The sequence below is a fragment of the Pleurodeles waltl genome, chromosome 1_2, assembly GCF_031143425.1.
Source record: "Pleurodeles waltl isolate 20211129_DDA chromosome 1_2, aPleWal1.hap1.20221129, whole genome shotgun sequence".
Lineage (NCBI taxonomy): Eukaryota > Metazoa > Chordata > Amphibia > Caudata > Salamandridae > Pleurodeles > Pleurodeles waltl.
The window spans coordinates 1326279899-1326300848 of record NC_090437.1 but is presented as its reverse complement, the minus strand read 5'-3'; the positions used below and the strand labels follow the sequence as shown (position 1 = coordinate 1326300848).

At 46.3% G+C, this 20950-nt stretch overlaps 1 protein-coding gene across 1 annotated transcript in view; it reads right to left on the bottom strand.

Moving 5' to 3' along the window:
* Positions 1-6765: 6765 nt before the first annotated feature.
* The window catches only part of LOC138251518 (B-cell differentiation antigen CD72-like), a 220133-nt gene continuing 205948 nt past the window's right edge, over positions 6766-20950 (bottom strand). The window contains exon 9 of the mRNA XM_069205656.1: positions 6766-7251. Within this exon, the coding sequence (XP_069061757.1) occupies positions 7101-7251 (151 nt within the window). The 3' untranslated portion in view covers positions 6766-7100. The remainder of the gene's footprint in view (positions 7252-20950) is intronic.

Below are 20950 nucleotides of genomic sequence, written 5' to 3'. Positions count from 1 at the left end.
TGGGAACCATTAGCTACTTTTTCTACAGATGGGGCACTTCTAGCCTTATCCTGTTCTCTAAGCATGTTAAGTAACAGTTCCAAGGAAGGATTCTTCCCTACACTCAAACCTCTCTCTACACAGAGACTCCTTGCTCCTTTCCAGCTAAGGTGGTCATATGCAAGTTTGGACAGATCAACATTTTGGCCAGTGCCAGACATTTTTAGAGAGAGTTAAAGTGATAGAAAAAGAGAAAAAAGTTTGTCAGAGCTTTTAGAAAGACAGAGAAAAAAAGTTTTTAAACTTTTTAGAACTTTTTAGAAAGTTTAGAAGTACTTTTCAGCACTTAGAAAAGAGTGAAAAGAGGAAATGCTAAACTTTTTGGCTATGTGTATATACACTGAACTTGTTTTGTATATTTTTCTCTTATGAAAAGTACAATGACAAGAGTGGTAAGTAGTCTCAAAGCACTTATCCCACCGCTGCACAACCAATGTAGGAGGCTGGACTGGCTTGTAGTGAGTACCAAGGGGTACTTGCACCTTGCACTAGGCCCAGTTATCCCTTATTAGTGTATAGGGTGTCTAGCAGCTTAGGCTGATAGATAATGGTAGCTTAGCAGAGCAGCTTAGGCTGAACTAGGAGATGTGTGAAGCTACTACAGTACCACAAGTGTCACTTGCACAATATCATAAGAAAACACAATACACAGTTATACTAAAAATAAAGGTACTTTATTTTTATGACAATATGCCAAAGTATCTTAGAGTGTACCCTCAGTGAGAGGATAGGAAATATACACAAGTTATATATACACAATAGCAAAAATATGCAGTATAGTCTTAGAAAACAGTGCAAACAATGTATAGTTACAATAGGATGCAATGGGGACACATAGGGATAGGGGCAACACAAACCATATACTCCAAAAGTGGAATGCGAACCACCAATGGACCCCAAACCTATGTGACCTTGTAGAGGGTCGCTGGGACTATTAGAAAATAGTGAGAGTTAGAAAAATAACCCTCCCCAAGACCCTGAAAAGTGAGTGCAAAGTGCACTAAAGTTCCCCTAAGGACAAAGAAGTCGTGTTAGAGGAATAATGCAGGAAAGACACAAACCAACAATGCAACAACGATGGATTTCCTATCTAGGGTACCTGTGGAACAAGGGGACCAAGTCCAAAAGTCACAAGCAAGTCGGAGATGGGCATATTCCCAGGAAATGCCAGCTGTGGGTGCAAAGAAGCTTCTACTGGACAGAAGAAGCTGAGGTTTCTGCAGGAACGAAAAGGGCTAGAGACTTCCGCTTTGGTGGACGGATCCCCCACGCCGTGGAGAGTCGTGCAGAAGTGTTTTCCCGCCGAAAGAACGCCAAAAAGCCTTGCTAGCTGCAAATCATACGGTTGGCGTTTTTGGATGCTGCTGTGGCCCAGGAGGGACCAGGAGGTCGCAAATTGGACCAGGAGATAGAGGGGACATCGAGCAAGACTAGGAGTCCTCTTAGCCGCAGGTAGCTCCCAGAGAAGTGCCAGAAACAGGCACTACAAGGATGCGTGAAACGGTGCTCACCCGAAGTTACACAAAGGAGTCCCACGTCGCCGGAGACCAACTTAGAAAGTCGTGCAATGCAGGTTAGAGTGCGTGGACCCATGCTTGGATGTACACAAAGGATTTCCGCCGGAAGTGCACCGGGGCCGGAGTAGCTGCAAAAGTCGCAGTTCCCAGCAATGCAGTCTAGCGAGGTGAGGCAAGGACTTACCTCCACCAAACTTGGACTGAAGAGTCACTGGACTGTGGGGGTCACTTGGACAGAGTTGCTGGATTCGAGGGACCTCGCTCGTCGTGCTGAGAGGAGACCCAAGGGACCGGTAATGCAGCTTTTTGGTGCCTGCGGTTGCAGGGGGAAGATTCCGTCGACCCACGGGAGTTTTCTTCGGAGCTTCTAGTGCAGAGAGGAGGCAGACTACCCCCACAGCATGCACCACCAGGAAAACAGTTGAGAAGGCGGCAGGATCAGCGTTACAGAGTTGCAGTAGTCGTCTTTGCTACTATGTTGCAGTTTTGCAGGCTTCCAGCGCGGTCAGTAGTCGATTCCTTGGCAGAAGGTGAAGAGAGAGATGCAGAGGAACTCGGCTGAGCTCTTGCATTCGTTATCTAAAGTTTCCCCAGAGACAGAGACCCTAAATAGCCAGAAAAGAGGGTTTGGCTACCTAGGAGAGAGGATAGGCTAGCAACACCTGAAGGAGCCTATCAGAAGGAGTCTCTGACGTCACCTGGTGGCACTGGCCACTCAGAGCAGTCCAGTGTGCCAGCAGCACCTCTGTTTCCAAGATGGCAGAGGTCTGGAGCACACTGGAGGAGCTCTGGACACCTCCCAGGGGAGGTGCAGGTCAGGGGAGTGGTCACTCCCCTTTCCTTTGTCCAGTTTCGCGCCAGAGCAGGGCTAAGGGGTCCCTGAACCGGTGTAGACTGGCTTATGCAGAATTGGGCACATCTGTGCCCAAGAAAGCATTTCCAGAGGCTGGGGGAGGCTACTCCTCCCCTGCCTTCACACCATTTTCCAAAGGGAGAGGGTGTAACACCCTCTCTCAGAGGAAGTCCTTTGTTCTGACATCCTGGGACAAGCCTGGCTTGACCTCAGGGGGGCAGAAACCTGTCTAAGGTGTTGGCAGCAGCAGCAGCTGCAGTGAAACCCCAGGAAAGGCAGTTTGGCAGTACCAGGGTCTGTGCTACAGACCACTGGGATCATGGGATTGTGCCAACTATGCCAGGATGGTATAGAGGGGGCAATTCCATGATCATAGACATGTTACATGGCCATATTCGGAGTTACCATTGTGAAGCTTCATATAGGTAGTGACCTATATGTAGTGCACGCGTGTAATGGTGTCCCCGCACTCACAAAGTCCGGGGAATTGGCCCTGAACAATGTGGGGGCACCTTGGCTAGTGCCAGGGTGCCCTCACACTAAGTAACTTTGCACCTAACCTTTACCAGGTAAAGGTTAGACATATAGGTGACTTATATGTTACTTACGTGCAGTGTAAAATGGCTGTGAAATAACGTGGACGTTATTTCACTCAGGCTGCAGTGGCAGGCCTGTGTAAGAATTGTCAGAGCTCCCTATGGGTGGCAAAAGAAATGCTGCAGCCCATAGGGATCTCCTGGAACCCCAATACCCTGGGTACCTCAGTACCATATACTAGGGAATTATAAGGGTGTTCCAGTAAGCCAATGTAAATTGGTAAAATTGGTCACTAGCCTGTTAGTGACAATTTGGAAAGAAATGAGAGAGCATAACCACTGAGGTTCTGGTTAGCAGAGCCTCAGTGAGACAGTTAGGCACCACACAGGGAACACATACATATAGGCCACAAACTTATGAGCACTGAGGTCCTGACTAGCAGGGTCCCAGTGACACATAACAAACATACTGAAAACATAGGGTTTTCACTATGAGCACTGGGCCCTGGCTGACAGGATCCCAGTGAGACAGTGAAAACACCCTGACATACACTCACAACAGGCCAAAAGTGGGGGTAACAAGGCTAGAAAGAGGCTACTTTCTCACAGTGATGCAGAGGATCTGTCGTATTTTCACAAGGCTTGCACCAGAACATGCAGTCTGCAATGGCAGGCTGAATGCAACTTTCTAAGTGGAAAGTGGACAAAGGGGTACTGTTGCCTTACCCTTCAGTTGCAACTATTTTATTGCACTGCAAGGGTAATTACATCCCTATTACTCTAATGGATGTGCCTCAGTCCTCTTTCTATTTCTATGCATGAGCTTGCCAGGATAAACACAGCTGTACTTCTTGTGTCAACCTACCCCAGTTGTACATGTTTTGTATTAAATGCCTTGTCTTTTATGGTCCATGCCGAACAAGGTCCTAACACCAACAGGCTTTCAACTCAGTGTTGTCACCACATCTTATGGGCAGCAGTCTCGGGCACCCACATAGGAGGAGAATAAGACATATTGAGTGGTCACATGGAGACGTATTTGGACAGCTGTTCAGGGAGAATTTCGCAGAAAATGTCCATGTGGGTAATTTTTGTTTATTCATGTCCTATAGGCTACTGTGTTTCTGTTACTCCCCTCACTGGAAGGCTGATTTGATTTGACATATGCCCCAATATAGGCTGAGACATTCTACATGTGTAGCGAGCTGCTTGAGAAGTTCCTGTCCACTGTTTTGTGAGCCTCCCTTTTCTACCATCTGTAATCACACCTTTCATAATATTTTCTTGATAAGCCAATGCGCCTGCCATGCAGCTCATGGTTACATCAATCCACTTGGAGACTGTTGCTTTTTGTTCTTCCTTTTTTCTCAGATTTCCAACATTTATACTTTCAACCACTACAGGATATCTACAGGATGTCTGATCTCGCTACACAATCAGAGGTCATTACAATGAACCCAATTATTTAGCCACCATTCCAATATTAATGTTGTGTTAAGTACAGTAGTAAAGATTGCAGTTAAATCCTTAGACGTGAGTAGACTAAGCAGGACTTGAGGACTATAGGTGACCCTACTTGATATCTTCGGGCCTGAGTACGATCTTAGCGAATTGGGTTACTCCATCACAAATGTGTCAGATATCCCGTCCACTGTAATACGATTCTATTCTAACCAATGGAAATTGTAATCTGGTGGACGGATCTCTGCCACGTTTGTGATGGAGTATTCCAACCATCAGGAGCGCAATCAGGCCCTCTGTTCTGTAACTTAAGAGGGTTTGAATCTGGCAATCCCGATAGATCAATCACATTCCGCTAATAATGTTGGGGCAAATATCAGTTCAAGGATACAGCTAAACTCTTCAACAGGGCTCAGGATTAATCTCATGGATCACAGAAGATATGATCTCGTCTGAATGTGGAGGAGATCCACACTGCTCATTCTTCTCGGTGCATCCATTGTCTTGAAGACGTCTGATAGTTTGCAACGAAGAACATGACAATCTATCAGGTGGATACACGCCTACTGATCTCCTTAACATTTCTCCCAAGTATGTCCAGCAAACAGGCCTTCCAATCCAACAATTTGTTTGTGGTTTCCCTAGTTTCACCGAAATAAGAACTGTATGTTGTGTCAAGTAACACCTGTGTGTTATCGTATATGCATTTGGGTAGCCGGTTTCTACCACCTCTAGGATCCTATTGCAATAATGAAATCTTGATGTGCTTTATGATCTATGATGCACACTGGCCACTTTCAAGGTGGTCCATAGACACTGTGGCCCATATTTATACTTTTTGACGCAAAACTGCGCCAACGCAGTTTTGCGTCAAAAAAATTAGCGCCGGCTAACGCCATTCTGAAGCGCCATGCAGGCGCCGTATTTATTCAATGACGTTAGCCGGCGTTAGCCGCCGGCGCTGTCTGGTGTGCGTTAAAAAAAACAACGTACACCAGGCAGCGCCGGCGTAGGGGGAAAATGGCGTATGGGCGTCCAGAAATGGTGCAAGTCAGGCTGAGGCAAAAAAATCGCCACAGCCCGATTTGCGCCATTTTTTAACGACGCCCATCCCCCATAAAAATGACTCCTGTCTTAGCAAAGACAGGAGTCATGCCCCCTTGCCCAATGGCCATGCCCAGGGGACTTCTGTCCCCTGGGCACGGTCATTGGGCATAGTGGCATGTAGGGGGGCACAAATGAGGCCCCCCTATGCCACAATTTTTTTTTAAAAAAAATACTTACCTGGACTTACCTTAATGTCCCTGGGGTGGGTCCCTCCATCCTTGGGTGTCCTCCTGGGGTGGGCAAGGGTGGCAGGGGGTGTCCCTGGGGGCAGGGGAGGGCACCTCTGGGCTCATTCTGAGCCCACAGGTCCCTTAACGCCTGCCCTGACCCAGGCGCTAAAATCCGGCGCGAATGCAGGTTTTTTAGACCCGCCCACTCCCGGGCGTCATTTTTGCCCGGGAGTATAAATACGACGCATATGCATCGCAGTCATTTTTTAAGACAGGAACGCCTACCTTGCATATCATTAACGCAAGGAAGGTGTTCACGCAAAAAAATGACGCTAACTCCATGAACTTTGGCGCTAGACGCGTCTAACGCCAAAGTATAAATATGGAGTTAGTTTTGCGTCGAATTTGCGTCGAAAAAAACGACGCAAATTCGGCGCAAACGGCGTATAAATATGCCCCTGTATTTCTTTGTGTTTAGTAATGTACGGAAGTGAATATTCTAGCTATTTTCGCAGGTCAGCACAGAGAAGGGTATTTTAGTAATCGATTATATTGGATAAAAGGTTGATAGAGCCTATTATTGATCACTGGGGTGCATTGTGTTTATAGGTGTATAATTGTGTTTATAGGTGTGCGTTTCATCCTGCCTGATTGCACTTGGTCCTTTGTCTGGTTTGCATCTCTATGGAGTCATCTCTGCTGGTTATTTGCCTATGATGCAATGGTACACACATGCAGGTGTTGGACATATGTGAGATAACGACAAGTAGATGGGTGAAAGGTTATGGATGTGCTGTCTAACATGTTCTGTATAAAAAGTTAATAAGAAGTGTGGCGTGCCCTTGCAGCTGCGGTGACTGAGGTGTGCTTTAAAAATATAATATAATATACCAAAAGCTTCCTGGGGTCTTCTGGTGAAAGTAGGCAAAACTGGCAAGGGGGGCAAAGAAGAATTTTAATGGTGGACTCCAAAGTACTATTAGTTAACTCTCTGTCACTGTTCTCTGGCTCTAGTGGTTGTTTATTCTCCCAACACTACACATTCCACCTTCAGCGTGCAACAAAAAATCACATCATGTGTGCATAGGACCTTTATAACTCTTTAATGTGTCACATCTCCCGGATGTGCTTCAGCAAGTGCTGGACAAACCCACAATTACATTGTTAACAGCAAAAAATATACATTAGCCAGATAAGAACAGATGTCTACCTAGAAAGGCTGGAGAGTGTATAAAATGTTCTCTTCTTCTGATTACCACCTTATGCTCCGCGATTCAGAGATACCCAAGAGAAGGCATTTTAATATTGATCCGTGTGACTCTCCCTAGAATCACAAGATTACAATTCTGAATAAATGAGTTTTAAAAGCACATGTTGCATGTCAAGGCAGCCAGCGTGCTTCGGCAATGTAGCAATGTTAGCTTCTGAAACAGTCCTTGAAACTTTCCCATGGAGAACACTCGGGAGCCTCCTTCTCGCAGATCCACGGGAGCACTCGAGAGCAGCTCTCTGAGATCAGCTCCTTCCCCCATGCGGCGCAGCTGCCTTGTGCACCGTACGGCGCCACTCTGGAAAAGACAATAAAAGGCAAAAGAGTATATGAGATGCACAAATTCAGGAGCGTAGCTTCGAGGAGTGGGGTGGGGGGCATTTGGGGTGTTACACCCCCCTAATGTATTTTTTGATAAATAGTTGGGTGCGGGTATGTTGAGGTGTCCGTCGGGTTTGATGAATAATTTTTTCACGCACAGACAAAAACACAGACACACTGCATCGCTGTTTTGAAAGTCCCCAGAAATATTGGTTACCTTAGAAAATATTGGATTAGATTCACAAGGACCTAGCGCTACCGGAGTGTCACGTTTTGAGATTGTGCACTGCGCCACATTTACAAGGTGGCACTAAGCCACTTTTTCTGTCTTTACGCCGCCTTGTAAATATGGGCCACTTTGATGCAGTTTTCTGTGTCAGAGGGGCGTCCAATGGGTGTTGCAGTGGGCGTACCCACGCAACACCCATTGCTTTTGATGCTGCACCAGATTTACAAGGAATCGTAAATTTGAGGCAGCGCTAAAAACGAATGCCACCCCAGGGGTGGCTTTAACATGACACAAGAAGAAGAAATACTTTTATTTCTCCTCGTTTTTGCTTTTTCCATGTGTGTTGCATTCTGCAGCACACACAGAAATAGCAAAACACCATGAATGATTGTTTATGTGCAAGAAGATGTCCTTTCCTGCACATAAACAATCATTCAATAATGATGATTTGGTACTTCTACATGTGCTGCATTATTCAGCACACATAGAAGTGTCAAATTGCCATTATAGATTGTTCATGTGCAGGGAGGGGCACCTTCCTGCACATAAACAATCTATCCTCTCAGCGCAGACACCCTTGCACTATGGTGGAAGGATGCCTGCGTTTGTGCTGGCAGTTAAATTTAGCACCGGCACAGGGGAAAACACAGGGGTGCGCCGTATTTGAGTAAATATGGCGAATCCCTGCATTTCTAAAGTGATGCAGCCCACCATGCTGCGCCACTTTTTAGTAAATTTCACCCTTTGTATTTTCTCCTAATACTCCTTTCAATCCACATTCCTCTCCCTTTCCACTGCCTCATAGTCCCCTCTCATGCACCTAGCTTGTCCTACAATATATTTAAACATTATGGGGGTCATTATGAACACAGTGGGAAACCCCGCCATGTTCATACTGACGGTCTTTTCATAGACCGCCAGCCCCCTTGAGATCCCGCCAGCCGTATAATGTACATTTTGCTGGGCCGGCGGGCGGAAACAATGTTTCTGCCCGCCGGCCCAGCAGAATGCAGGGCTGGGACATTGCCAACGGCTCCACATGGAGCCACCTTCAATGCCGCTGTGCGGCGGGTGCAGTAGCACCCCGTCACACAGATCCCTGCCCGTAAATCGGGCAGTGACCTGCGCAACGGGGCACTGCACGGGGGCCCCAGGAGCACTCCCTCCGCCAGCCTTTCCCTGGCGGGGGAACCCGCCAGTGAAAGGCTGCAGGAACAAGGGTTCATTATCCGGAGGCTGGCGCTGCAAACGTGTAGTTGTGAAATGTGTTTGAATTCCCATCAACTGCTGGAAATGTGACCCAAGAATAAAAAAGTTCTGTTCTATAGGCTGCATGGGCGTCCACCACAAACGTGACTGAACCCCCCTGGTTTGTCAGACCATATGCAAGCAAATGCCCTGTGAGCGGTTGTCGCATATTAACTGCTATTTGTATTACTTGGGGATTCGCCATTATTAAAACAGAGATAGTTCAGAGAAGGCACACCAAATATCGGGGTTTTTCCTTTCAAAGTTCAAGCTTGAACAACCAACCGCTATATCGCGGAGGTGGAAATCCTCAGAGCCACGGACGTCTCTGTTTAAAGGAACTGAGGAGTCAATGTATATATGAGACCGAAAGAGTCAGCCGGACCCGAAAATTAGAGCCAGACCAATGGTTGGCGGCACCATGTTGAGTTGGCTCTCATTATCCCAAATGAGACTTCTGGATTTCTCGGTGTCAGATTCGTTCCTGGTATGGGGGACTAAGTCTTACCCACTAAGAAGGACACCTGTCACCCTCAATCCGGTTTTGCTCCGGCTAACTAGCAGTGCCTCATCTCTCCCAAGGGGAAGGGATGATTTGGCAGCCGAGCGCATGACATCTTAGAACTTCTCAGGGAAGTCGTGTTCGCTCAGGTCCCAACCAGCTCCGGCCTCCGGTGGCTAACATGGCGGTGGCTGAAGTTTGTTGTTTATACACAGACTTAACGGCTACATATAGAAGATTAGTACAATTTGTGATGCAGACATTAAACATGAACCCAGGGCGCATAGCCCCAGCGCAACAACATGCAGTAGTACCGGGTATCAATCCGGCCACTGTACACTCTATTATGGGCAAAGTACCAGCTAAACGGGAGGAAACTCTGTTTTGGCTGGCACAAAAAATTAATACCTTGGAGGCAGTATTTCCCCATACAGACCCTCAGGATAAACATAGAATATTGACGATGTGTTTACCGTTTGGAATGGTTCCCGCAGTGGACCATTGTAATACATGGGGCACGATGTTTGCCGCGCTCTATACTACAGCACACGGTACACCGACATTAGCAAACTTACCGGAAGTGCTCAAACAAATTCAGGATGAATATGGGGCTGCCCCAGCCTTAGATTTGGGGATGCAACTGATGGGCAACTTTGCCGCGGTTTCTTCTATTATACTGAGTAATCTCAAGGGAGAGGCAGTAGCACTAGCGGTGCGTATGCGTCTTCGAGACGTCCCGCAACCCGACCAGGAGCGGGAGCTGGCGAGAATAATAGCGGAAACAAATTCCAGTATCGGTCGTGATAGCCTCAGGGCTAGACCACAGAAACCACAGTTGCAAGGGAAGGGTAGTAAGGATACTACTAAGAACCAACAGCCTGAGGGTAATAAAAAGCGTTGGGAGAAAAAACAACAAACACCTAAGAAAGAAAGGGGAGAATCTCCGAGAGTGGCGACCCCTCAGACAAAATATAATCTTAGAAACAGGGATAATTTGAAGACGCCTGATAGATATCAATATACTGATACACGCCAATTTCGTTCCTTTCAGGACTCCTCGGACAAAAGAAATGAGAGAGGTGGGCGGTCAGAGCGCAGAACGGAGTACGTGAAACCCAGACAGGAATCACAACGCTCTTCGGAGGCTTCTGTAAAGAAGGAAGAGAAATCGATCCAACAAAAACAACAGTTTAAAAAGAAAACGGTGGCGGCAGTCTCAATTAGACATGCCACACAGGAAGAGAGTTCTCTTGAAGAACAAGACATGGGCACTAGCACTGTTAGACAGCACGGCAGAGGTCACAATAGTTCGCCGGAATCTTCTAGAGCATCTGGAGGTGAAAGCAACTGATGACTTCATACAAGTCGAAACGGCAGATATGCGTGTCTCTGATCCCGATAGAGTATATTCAATGACTTTGCAATTAGAAGGGGACATTGAGCGCACTATTAACGCCATCTTTTGGCGTTGTCAAGATATATGACATTCTGCTGGCCGAACAGGATTGGCCCCCTGACTTTGTTCGCGACTGTCCAGTTGGGGAGGAGGTTATTACACCTTCGTTCTCACCACTTGTTCCGGGAGAACTTGCAGAATTCTATAGCATTGAATGGGCTCTGGCACAAGCACCCGCCTTATGTAGAAATCATGTGGGGTGGGAAAGGGATTCTCCTTATCATGTAATTCCGATTAAGGGCGAACCTCAGCCACAACCGCAATATCCTATTAAATATGAAGCTAGGGGATCAGTGAGGAACATACTTACACAATTGGAGTACCAGGGAGTAACTGAACCCTATGTCTCGCCGATGAATAATCCCTTATTTCCTGTGGCTAAACCGGACCATTCTTACAGAATAGTAGTGGACTATAGACATTTGAACGGACATGCACATACATAGCGCAGCACTCATGAATAATATAGTGCGTAAAAAATACAAAACTACTTTAGATATCTCGAATGGTTTCTTCTGCCAGAATATAGAGCCCGAAAGCAGGGATTTTACGAGTTTTCGTGCGTTTGGCTCTCAGAAACTTTTTTGTTGTTTGCCTCAGGGGTATAAGAATAGCCCAGGACTGTTTTCGGCTCGTGTGACAGATATTGCACGAGCTGGACCCTGAAGCATTGTCATATGTTGATGATATATATCTCACAGATGACGAGTTACTACAACATCTAAGGTGGGTGGCCCGCATTGTTGTGGGATTTGCAGATATTGGCTACAAATTCAACTTCAAAAAATCTAAAATTGCCTTCCTCAGCATCATTTTCTTGGGATATGAGCTGTCGAATGAAGGCAAGAGCCTAGCGCCACACTTCTTAGAAAAATGTGCACAATTGCAACCTCCTAATACAATTAAGAAACTTCAGTCGTTGTTGGGATTTCTAAATTTTGGCAGAACTTACATTCCTGATTATGCTACTCGTATAAAACCATTACCCAGATTTTTCGAGTAGATTTTGCACGATTGAGCATACACATACTCTTCGAGATTTGCAACATGATCTCCTAGCTGCAAAGCATTTACACACACGGGACAATAAGACCCATCTGGTCATCAGGGTTGTAGCTGGGGCCGTTGGTTTTACGTATGTTACCTTTAATGAGGGAGATACAGTCCAGATAGGATACAAGTCTCACTTGTATTCAGCTGCAGAACAACGTTTTGCACAAACAGAGAAGATTCTCACTGCTGTAAAGATGGATGTTATTAAAGAACGACCTCTTGCCCAGGGAAAACGCATCATAGTCGTTTCCCCCATTCCGGCCCTAGAGGCTGTTACAAAGGCGAGTGTACCAAATGCGAAAGCATTACATCCGCGTTGGATACAATGGGCTACGTCTTTGACAGCCACTGATGTAGATTACGTTTTTGACCAAAAACTACAGACACAGGAATTTCTCCAATATGAAATAGAATATCCTGTTCCCGCTGACACGTTGCCTATTGATCAATATCAGGTAGTCATGTACACCAATGGCTCTGCGCAACCTGCGGTGGGAACAAAACACCAATATTCTGCTGCATGTGCGGTGGTGAGCGGCCATATGGAGGGGGAGAAGTTCTGCCCCCAACATACTTATACACAGACATTGAGGGACTGTACGGCACAGTTGACTGAGCTGAAAGCTCTATTATTGGCCTTGGAACATACGGATCCGGCACAGTTTACACTTCTGGTTTGTGATTCCTATTACTGTGTCCAGTCTTTTAATGAATACCTACATTTCTGGCGATTAAATGGGTTCAGAGATTCAAAGGGCAACACCATAAAACACAGACTATTGTGGGGGAAGGTAGCGGATCTAAAGGAGATGCTACCTAAAGTCCATGTTGTACATACTCTTGGACACCAGCGCGTTGGAATACACGTTGCTGGAAATACATTGGCTGATGAAGCCGCGAAATCAGCAGTGGCAGTTGCCACTGTGGCCGCAGTTACTCGTTCGAGTTCCAAACCAGACACAGAGATTTTGGCAGCCATAAAGGCTACGGCTGATGGCACGCCTTATCCTAAGGGATTTCCATCTAAATATCATTACTCAATGGGTGGTATGCTGAACGCTGAGGTTAAAATTCCAGGGGTGGGTGTATGCGAAATGCCCAATAAAATAGTGCAACCTCAATTAATTACTGCAGCGCATGAGCGGGTGGCATCTGCACATGCTGGCGTGGCTGCCACAATTTCCCTGTTACAGGCCCGTTACTGGTGGCCTGGTCTCTATAAAGAGACGAAGCAGTGTGTCCTTTGTTGTGACATCTGTCAACAAATTAAAGTTTCAACAGCTAAACGCCCGCAGCAGAAGCCCCTTCTGATTTCAAATAAACCATTACAGTGTGTGTACTTGGACCATTGTGGTCCGCTGACAGCAGATAGTGCATACAAATATATCTTGGTAGCTGTAGTTTCGTGCTCCAGATTTGTGTGGGTGTGGCCACAGCGCTCGGCTGACGCTCGAACTGTTATTAAAGATTTGCGTATCTTTGTCTGTACATATGCAGTTGCGGCTTCCCATTCGGACCAGGGCCCTGCTTTTGCCTCTAAGGCATTCAGGGACGCCATGGCTTCGTTGGGAGTCCAGCTCCAGTTCTCGTCTGCATTTCATCCAGAGGGAAATTCTGTAGTGGAGCATTTAAATCGCGATTTAAAGCAATCCTTAACGGCTAGAGTTATAGGTACGGGTCGTAGTTGGCTATCCCACCTATATGGAGTACAGAGAGCACTTAATAACTTGCCTAGAAGGTCGAACTTCATATGAGTGCCTGTATGGAACACACATGTTTGTTCCGGATCTAGATGGTCCTGGTGTGGAGGCAGCGGAAACGCCTTTTGAAATAAATGATCGTGTCACTGTTTTGCAGGAATTACAACAGTTCCGTGAGGTTAACTGTTCTGCAAGTGCTGCCTCCACAGGAATTAAGGATGAGCCAGTAACGCCTACTGGTTGGATTCCCAGAATTGGGGATCTTGTGCGTGAAAAGTTTGCAGTGAAAAAAGAATTTGGCCCTTCGTATCGAGCACCAGTCCCTGTACTGGAAATCCACGGTACACGAACTGTGATTTTGCCGCCGTTGCAAGGTGCCAAAGGACATCGCTTTGTCTCCATCGACAATGTCAAGTTACAACATGTGGCCGATTTTGCACAGCAGACCAAGAGGAATGCCCAGTAGTTCCCGATTCCCTTTCACTACTGGGGAAGATGTTCCACTACAGGTGGTTTGCACCAACGCTGCTTCCTCTCCGGGCATGGGGAGGGTGGAAGATGATCTTACGATTATTCCACTCACGACAAATAATTTGGCATCCTTTGATCAAGTCGCTGTAACTACTGATGTTACTGAGGGTGTTATCTACAGTGTACCACGGCGAGAAACACCTGCTACTTCTTTGTTTACGGTGGCACCTTTTTCAAGAACTGCCTCCGGTTGCTTTCATAACAACGATGATGGTCTATCAGACTCTTTGTCCTCTTCAAAACCTGTCCCGGGTCCACGTAAGCTGATGTATTGGCTTAAAAATACATATTTTCTTATTCCTTGGAACTATCTGTGGCTTTTTATGACTCTGATGGCTTTTTTTCTGTGGATAGGGTTTGTTGTTACCTTTTTTCTAGTAATACATGGTCATTTTCTTCCTGAGAGATCAGAGGTTGAACAAGTGGAGGAGGTGTTGAAGCCACATTTTTCATCACATAAGGTTCGAAGAGACTTGTCCTTTGTGAACATTTCTGCTTTGCCAATTCCGGATGAGATTGTGTGGGATAGAGTAATGTTTGATATATATGGTCCCACTGAGACAATTCAAATACCGTATGTTCTAAAGTTATTGATGAATGAAATAGTAATACCAGGCATTGTATCTGATGATTGGGACGTGAAGACAGTTGATTCTATGTTGACAGAGTTGCAATATTTTACTGTCTATGACAATGAAGATGCTTACCAGTTTAGAGATAATTATGGTGACATGTTTTGGTACAATTATTATGGGCACCACTTTATTCATAAGGCCAGTAGTCCTAAAACAATATTTGACTATACGCAATGGGAGCATTGCCCGACTCCTGCCCAAGGGAGTTCTAAAACATATTCGGATAAGTTTGCATATTTTTCTGGGCATCATCAAACAAGTGCTAAGTCATATTATTTTAAATTAACTCCACAGGCAAATAAGCAAATACTGTTGACTAATATGAAATTCCTGTATTCAAATTAGTTTGTTTCCCAACTATCTATTGAGGGGTATGAGTATTGGTCGAAAAATGTTGATTTGAAAAGTGTTTGGGGAACAAAACATTGGCAGACGCAGGGTAGGGAAACATTGTTTAGAGCATGTCTCATTCCTGTCCAAATGATATTCTTAAATGACACTGTACAACAGACTAGCTGTTTGGGCTTAGCAACCATTAGAGAATTGAATATGCCTAGCATACCATATTGGCAGCAATATATCAATGCCACTTTTAGTGCACTTACAGAATGGGTCCAGAATGGTACGTTTAACACTTCATTGACACGTCCAGGCGGGTGGTTATTGTGGCCAATAGACACGAATGGGTGTCATCAGCGTTTTGTCACCTCTTCGGGGGGTTTCAGGACCAGTAGGGCAGACCCTCGCTATATATCACACGAACATGCAGATATCATTACTACATATAGCGTGGGGAAACTATGTCAACAATGGTTAAAGCCATCCACGCTAGATGCAGTTAAGACACATTTCACACTTCTGTCTAATTATACTGACTTGCAAGACTTTTTGTCAGGACCGAGAGTGCCCTAGAGAAAACGTTTTTTGTAAGGAGTATACAATGAGATATGGAAACTTTCCCAACAGGAGGCTGTGGCACGGTTAAGGCAGATAGATCAGGAAAATTTGAAACAAGCATTATCTGTAGTGGATTAGGGAATACACACCCTGTCTGACCGTATATATACAATTAACAACATTGTTTCCTCTGCCATAGACATTATTAGATCAGATATGTCTTCCTTATATCATGGACAAACTCAAACGCGGTCCATTATGCAGTTGGGTTGGTGTGAGAAAGTAGCCTCTTTCTAGCCTTGTTGCCCCCACTTTTGGCCTGTTTGTGAGTGTATGTCAGGGTGTTTTCACTGTCTCACTGGTATCCTGCTAGCCAGGGCCCAGTGCTCATAGTGAAAACCCTATGTTTTCAGTATGTTTGTTATGTGTCACTGGGACCCTGCTAGTCAGGACCCCAGTGCTCATAAGTTTGTGGCCTATATGTATGTGTTCCCTGTGTGGTGCCTAACTGTCTCACTGAGGCTCTGCTAATCAGAACCTCAGTGGTTATGCTCTCTCATTTCTTTCAAATTGTCACTAACAGGCTAGTGACCAATTTTACCAATTTACATTGGCTTACTGGAACACCCTTATAATTCCCTAGTATATGGTACTGAGGTACCCAGGGTATTGGGGTTCCAGGAGATCCCTATGGGCTGCAGCATTTCTTTTGCCACCCATAGGGAGCTCTGACAATTCTTACACAGGCCTGCCACTGCAGCCTGAGTGAAATAACGTCCACGTTATTTCACAGCCATTTTACACTGCACTTAAGTAACTTATAAGTCACCAATATGTCTAACCTTTACCTGGTAAAGGTTAGGTGCAAAGTTACTTAGTGTGAGGGCACCCTGGCACTAGCCAAGGTGCCCCCACATTGTTCAGGGCCAATTCCCCGGACTTTGTGAGTGCGGGGACACCATTACACGCGTGCACTACATATAGGTCACTACCTATATGTAGCTTCACAATGGTAACTCCGAATATGGCCATGTAACATGTCTATGATCATGGAATTGCCCCCTCTATGCCATCCTGGCATAGTTGGCACAATCCCATGATCCCAGTGGTCTGTAGCACAGACCCTGGTACTGCCAAACTGCCCTTCCTGGGGTTTCACTGCAGCTGCTGCCAACCCCTCAGACAGGCATTTGCCCTCCTGGGGTCCAGCCAGGCCTGGCCCAGGATGGCAGAACAAAGGACTTCCTCTGAGAGAGGGTGTTACACCCTCTCCCTTTGGAAAATGGTGTGAAGGCAGGGGAGGGGTAACCTCCCCCAGCCTCTGGAAATGCTTTCTTGGGCACAGATGTGCCCAATTCTGCATAAGCCAGTCTACACCGGTTCAGGGGACCCCTTAGCCCTGCTCTGGCGTAAAACTGGACAAAGGAAAGGGGAGTGACCACTCCCCTGATCTGCACCTCCCCTGGGAGGTGTCCAGAGCTCCTCCAGTGTGCTCCAGACCTCTGCCATCTTGGAAACAGAGGTGCTGCTGGCACACTGGACTGCTCTGAGTGGCCAGTGCCACCAGGTGACGTCAGAGACTCCTTGTGATAGGCTCCTTCAGGTGTTGCTAGCCTATCCTCTCTCCTAGGTAGCCAAACCCTCTTTTCTGGCTATTTAGGGTCTCTGTCTCTGGGGAAACTTTAGATAACGAATGCAAGAGCTCATCAGAGTTCCTCTGCATCTCTCTCTTCACCTTCTACCAAGGAATCGACTGCTGACCGCGCTGGAAGCCTGCAAAACTGCAACAAAGTAGCTAAGAAGACTACTGCAACTCTGTAACGCTGATCCTGCCGCCTTCTCGACTGTTTTCCTGGTGGTGCATGCTGTGGGGGTAGTCTGCCTCCTCTCTGCACTAGAAGCTCCGAAGAAATCTCCCGTGGGTCGACGGAATCTTCCCCCTGCAACCGCAGGCACCAAAAAGCTGCATTACCGGTCCCTTGGGTCTCCTCTCAGCACGACGAGCGAGGTCCCTCGAATCCAGCAACTCTGTCCAAGTGACCCCCACAGTCCAGTGACTCTTCAGTCCAAGTTTGGTGGAGGTAAGTCCTTGCCTCACCTCGCTAGACTGCATTGCTGGGAACCGCGACTTTTGCAGCTACTCCGGCCCCTGTGCACTTCCGGCGGAAATCCTTCGTTCACAGCCAAGCCTGGGTCCACGCACTCTAAACTGCATTGCACGACCTCCTAAGTTGTTCTCCGGCGATGTGGGACTTCTTTGTGCGACTTCGGGTGAGCACCGTTTCACGCATCCTCGTAGTGCCTGTTTCTGGCCCTTCTCCGGGTGCTACCTGCTGCTAAGAGGGCTCTTTGTCTTGCTCGACGTCCCCTCTACCTTCTGGTCCAATTTGCGACCTCCTGGTCCCTCCTGGGCCACAGCAGCGTCCAAAAACGTTAACCGCACAATTTGCAGCTAGCAAGGCTTGTTGGCGTTTTTTCGGCGGGAAAACACTTCTGCACGATCCTCCACTTCGAGATGGATTCGTCCACCAAAGGGGAAGTCTCTAGCCCTTTTCGTTCCTGCAGAAACCTCAGCTTCTTCTGTCCAGTAGAAGCTCCTTGGCACCCACAGCTGGCATTTCCTGGGCATCTGCCCATCTCCGACTTGCTTGTGACTTTTGGACTTGGTCCCCTTGTTCCACAGGTACCCAAGATTGGAAATCCATCGTTGTTGCATTGTTGGTTTGTGTCTTTCCTGCATTATTCCTCTAACACGACTTCTTTGTCCTTAGGGGAACTTTAGTGCACTTTGCACTCACTTTTCAGGGTCTTGGGGAGGGTTATTTTTCTAATTCTCACTATTTTCTAATAGTCCCAGCGACCCTCTACAAGGTCACATAGGTTTGGGGTCCATTCGTGGTTCGCATTCCACTTTTGGAGTATATGGTTTGCGTTGCCCCTATCCCTATGTTTCCCCATTGCATCCTATTGTAACTATACATTGTTTGCACTGTTTTCTAAGACTATACTGCATATTTTTGCTATTGTGTATATATATCTTGTGTATATTTCCTATCCTCTCACTGAGGGTACACTCTAAGATACTTTGGCATATTGTCATAAAAATAAAGTACCTTTATTTTTAGTATAACTGTGTATTGTGTTTTCTTATGATATTGTGCATATGACACTAAGTGGTACTGTAGTAGCTTCACACGTCTCCTAGTTCAGCCTAAGCTGCTCTGCTAAGCTACCATTATCTATCAGCCTAAGCTGCTAGACACCCAAACACTAATAAGGGATAACTGGGCCTGGTGCAAGGTGCAAGTACCCCCTGGTACTCACTACAAGCCAGTCCAGCCTCCTACAGTTGGACACTTCAGACGCTGAAGGGTCGCGTTCCGTGGCAGCACATCAGGGCCAGGGAGATATTTTTTTCCTTTAATTTGACACGTCAACAACAGCTGATGGCGAAAAAGGAAGCAACATATGTCATGTTGAATATTGAAAAATTGGAAAGGTTGCCTTTTACCGTGGCCGAGATTCCCTCAGCTGAATGGTTAATATACGGGGTTATTAATCTGCCCATTTCCACATTACAGTTCACTTCTTGTTTGAAACACGTTCCGGTTGGCAGATATGAAAGGTTAGGAGACAGTTATATACATGAGGTGTGGGAGCTTCCCCTTATATACAGATGTCTTAATGGCATGAGAGAGGTTTTTCTTAGCGGTAGTGAATGCAAAGCTTCTGTCAGCCATTCGATGGTTTGTAAGCAGCTGTCCTTGCATGGGCGTGTAATGCCTCGGTTGCAAATCTGGCTTGCTATCTAAAGGGAGTTCCAGTCCCCGTGATTAAAAACACGTTCCAGGTGCTTTCAAACGGCAGCTACGTCCTCCTTAACAGTGAAGACTGTTGTGGCATGCGTGCCGGAATAGTTTACGTAGTTTTGGTCACCAAGGTCGTTATTTGCTGCGGAAATGTGTTATTTCCCCCCACTAAATTAAGGGAGGTGGCTGATATCTGGCCTCACATTGCTACTTCCAAGGTGAATTTCGACAAGTTGAGTCGACTAAAAGCTCTATTGTTTCAAAAGCATGTGGCCCTTACATCTGCAAGCGAGACCTACACACTTCAAGTGGCAAAGTCATCAGCAGAAATACAGTCCCTATTAAATACTAACTTTCCGAGCCACTTTGGTGAACTCGTGGGACGTATATTTAATGCGTCCAGCACTGCTGGACTAGCACATTTTTTCACAGCCGTACGTGTTGGTTTTGCTCATACCTTCTCTTCCATATTCTGTTTGATACCTACGGCTATTCATTCTATTTTCGGAAGCATTTTTGGTGGTTTTCCGATAGCTTTGGCTTTATTGGCTGGTGTTTTGCTGTTGCTTTTGTTCTTCCACAATGGCTGTCCCGCTGCAACAAGAGCGAATGTGGGCGCTTCCATCGGTACAGCTGTGTCGTGAACGCATGATGCAGCATTTTGGAGCAACACTCCTGGGACATTTGGAGTGTGACTGGTCCCTGTCCTGCAGGCCAGTTTTGGATTGTGTGCAACCCGTGTTTCGGTGCCTTTGGTGCTCATTTGAACATGCACTGACTCTCTGTCTCTCACTGCAGCGCCCCCCAGTGGTTGATGCTGATCTGTTGATGTTCCCGGTCAGGGCTCATTCCCAGACATGCGCACTGCGGCTGCATTTGCTTCGTGAGGCAGTTTACGAGGTTCCCTTCCTGGAGGAAGATGATACTAACTTGTTCATAGGCCCTGCAGGGGATGCCGCCTTGGATGGTTCTGGGGCTTTGGAACACATCTGCTCCATGATGGTGTTTGGCGTGGATTTTCCGGTCTTGTCATCTGCCGAAGTGGAGAATATCCTGCTTTCTGTGACTTCCGTTTGAATTGGATTCCTTCAAAATTGACATTGTTCTATGTAATTTGGCTCTTAAGTCACATGCTTTAAATTAGAATTTTGGACTTTGATGTCCTCTGGAATTGTCGAAATGTGTTTTTTTTAGATTTTCTAGGGCATTTTTTATTATGCTTTGATTAGAACCACTTTCTACTGACAAGGGGAGGGTGTAGTGTAGCCATTTTTATGTAGCTTTTGCGTGCTTGCTTCAGGCGTTAGGCCTTTGTGCGCTTTGCCCTAGATGCATTTTATTTCTTTGCTCGCAGCATCGGGCCTCTGTGCACTTTGCTCTAGATGCATTTTATTCAGCTTCATACTGTTATTTTTTAATAACCAGTTCTACGGTCTTGTTTTATTCTTTATATCACACTGTTTAGCCTACTTCAGCATCGGAGTTTTCAATAACACATTCTTGCTCACTCTGTGCTTCAGTCAAGGATACAGTCTGGTACATTGCCGATAGACGTGGGAGGAGTTAGTCTTTGGGTTGTAGACGATACACACTTTTGCGTATGACATTTTGTTACC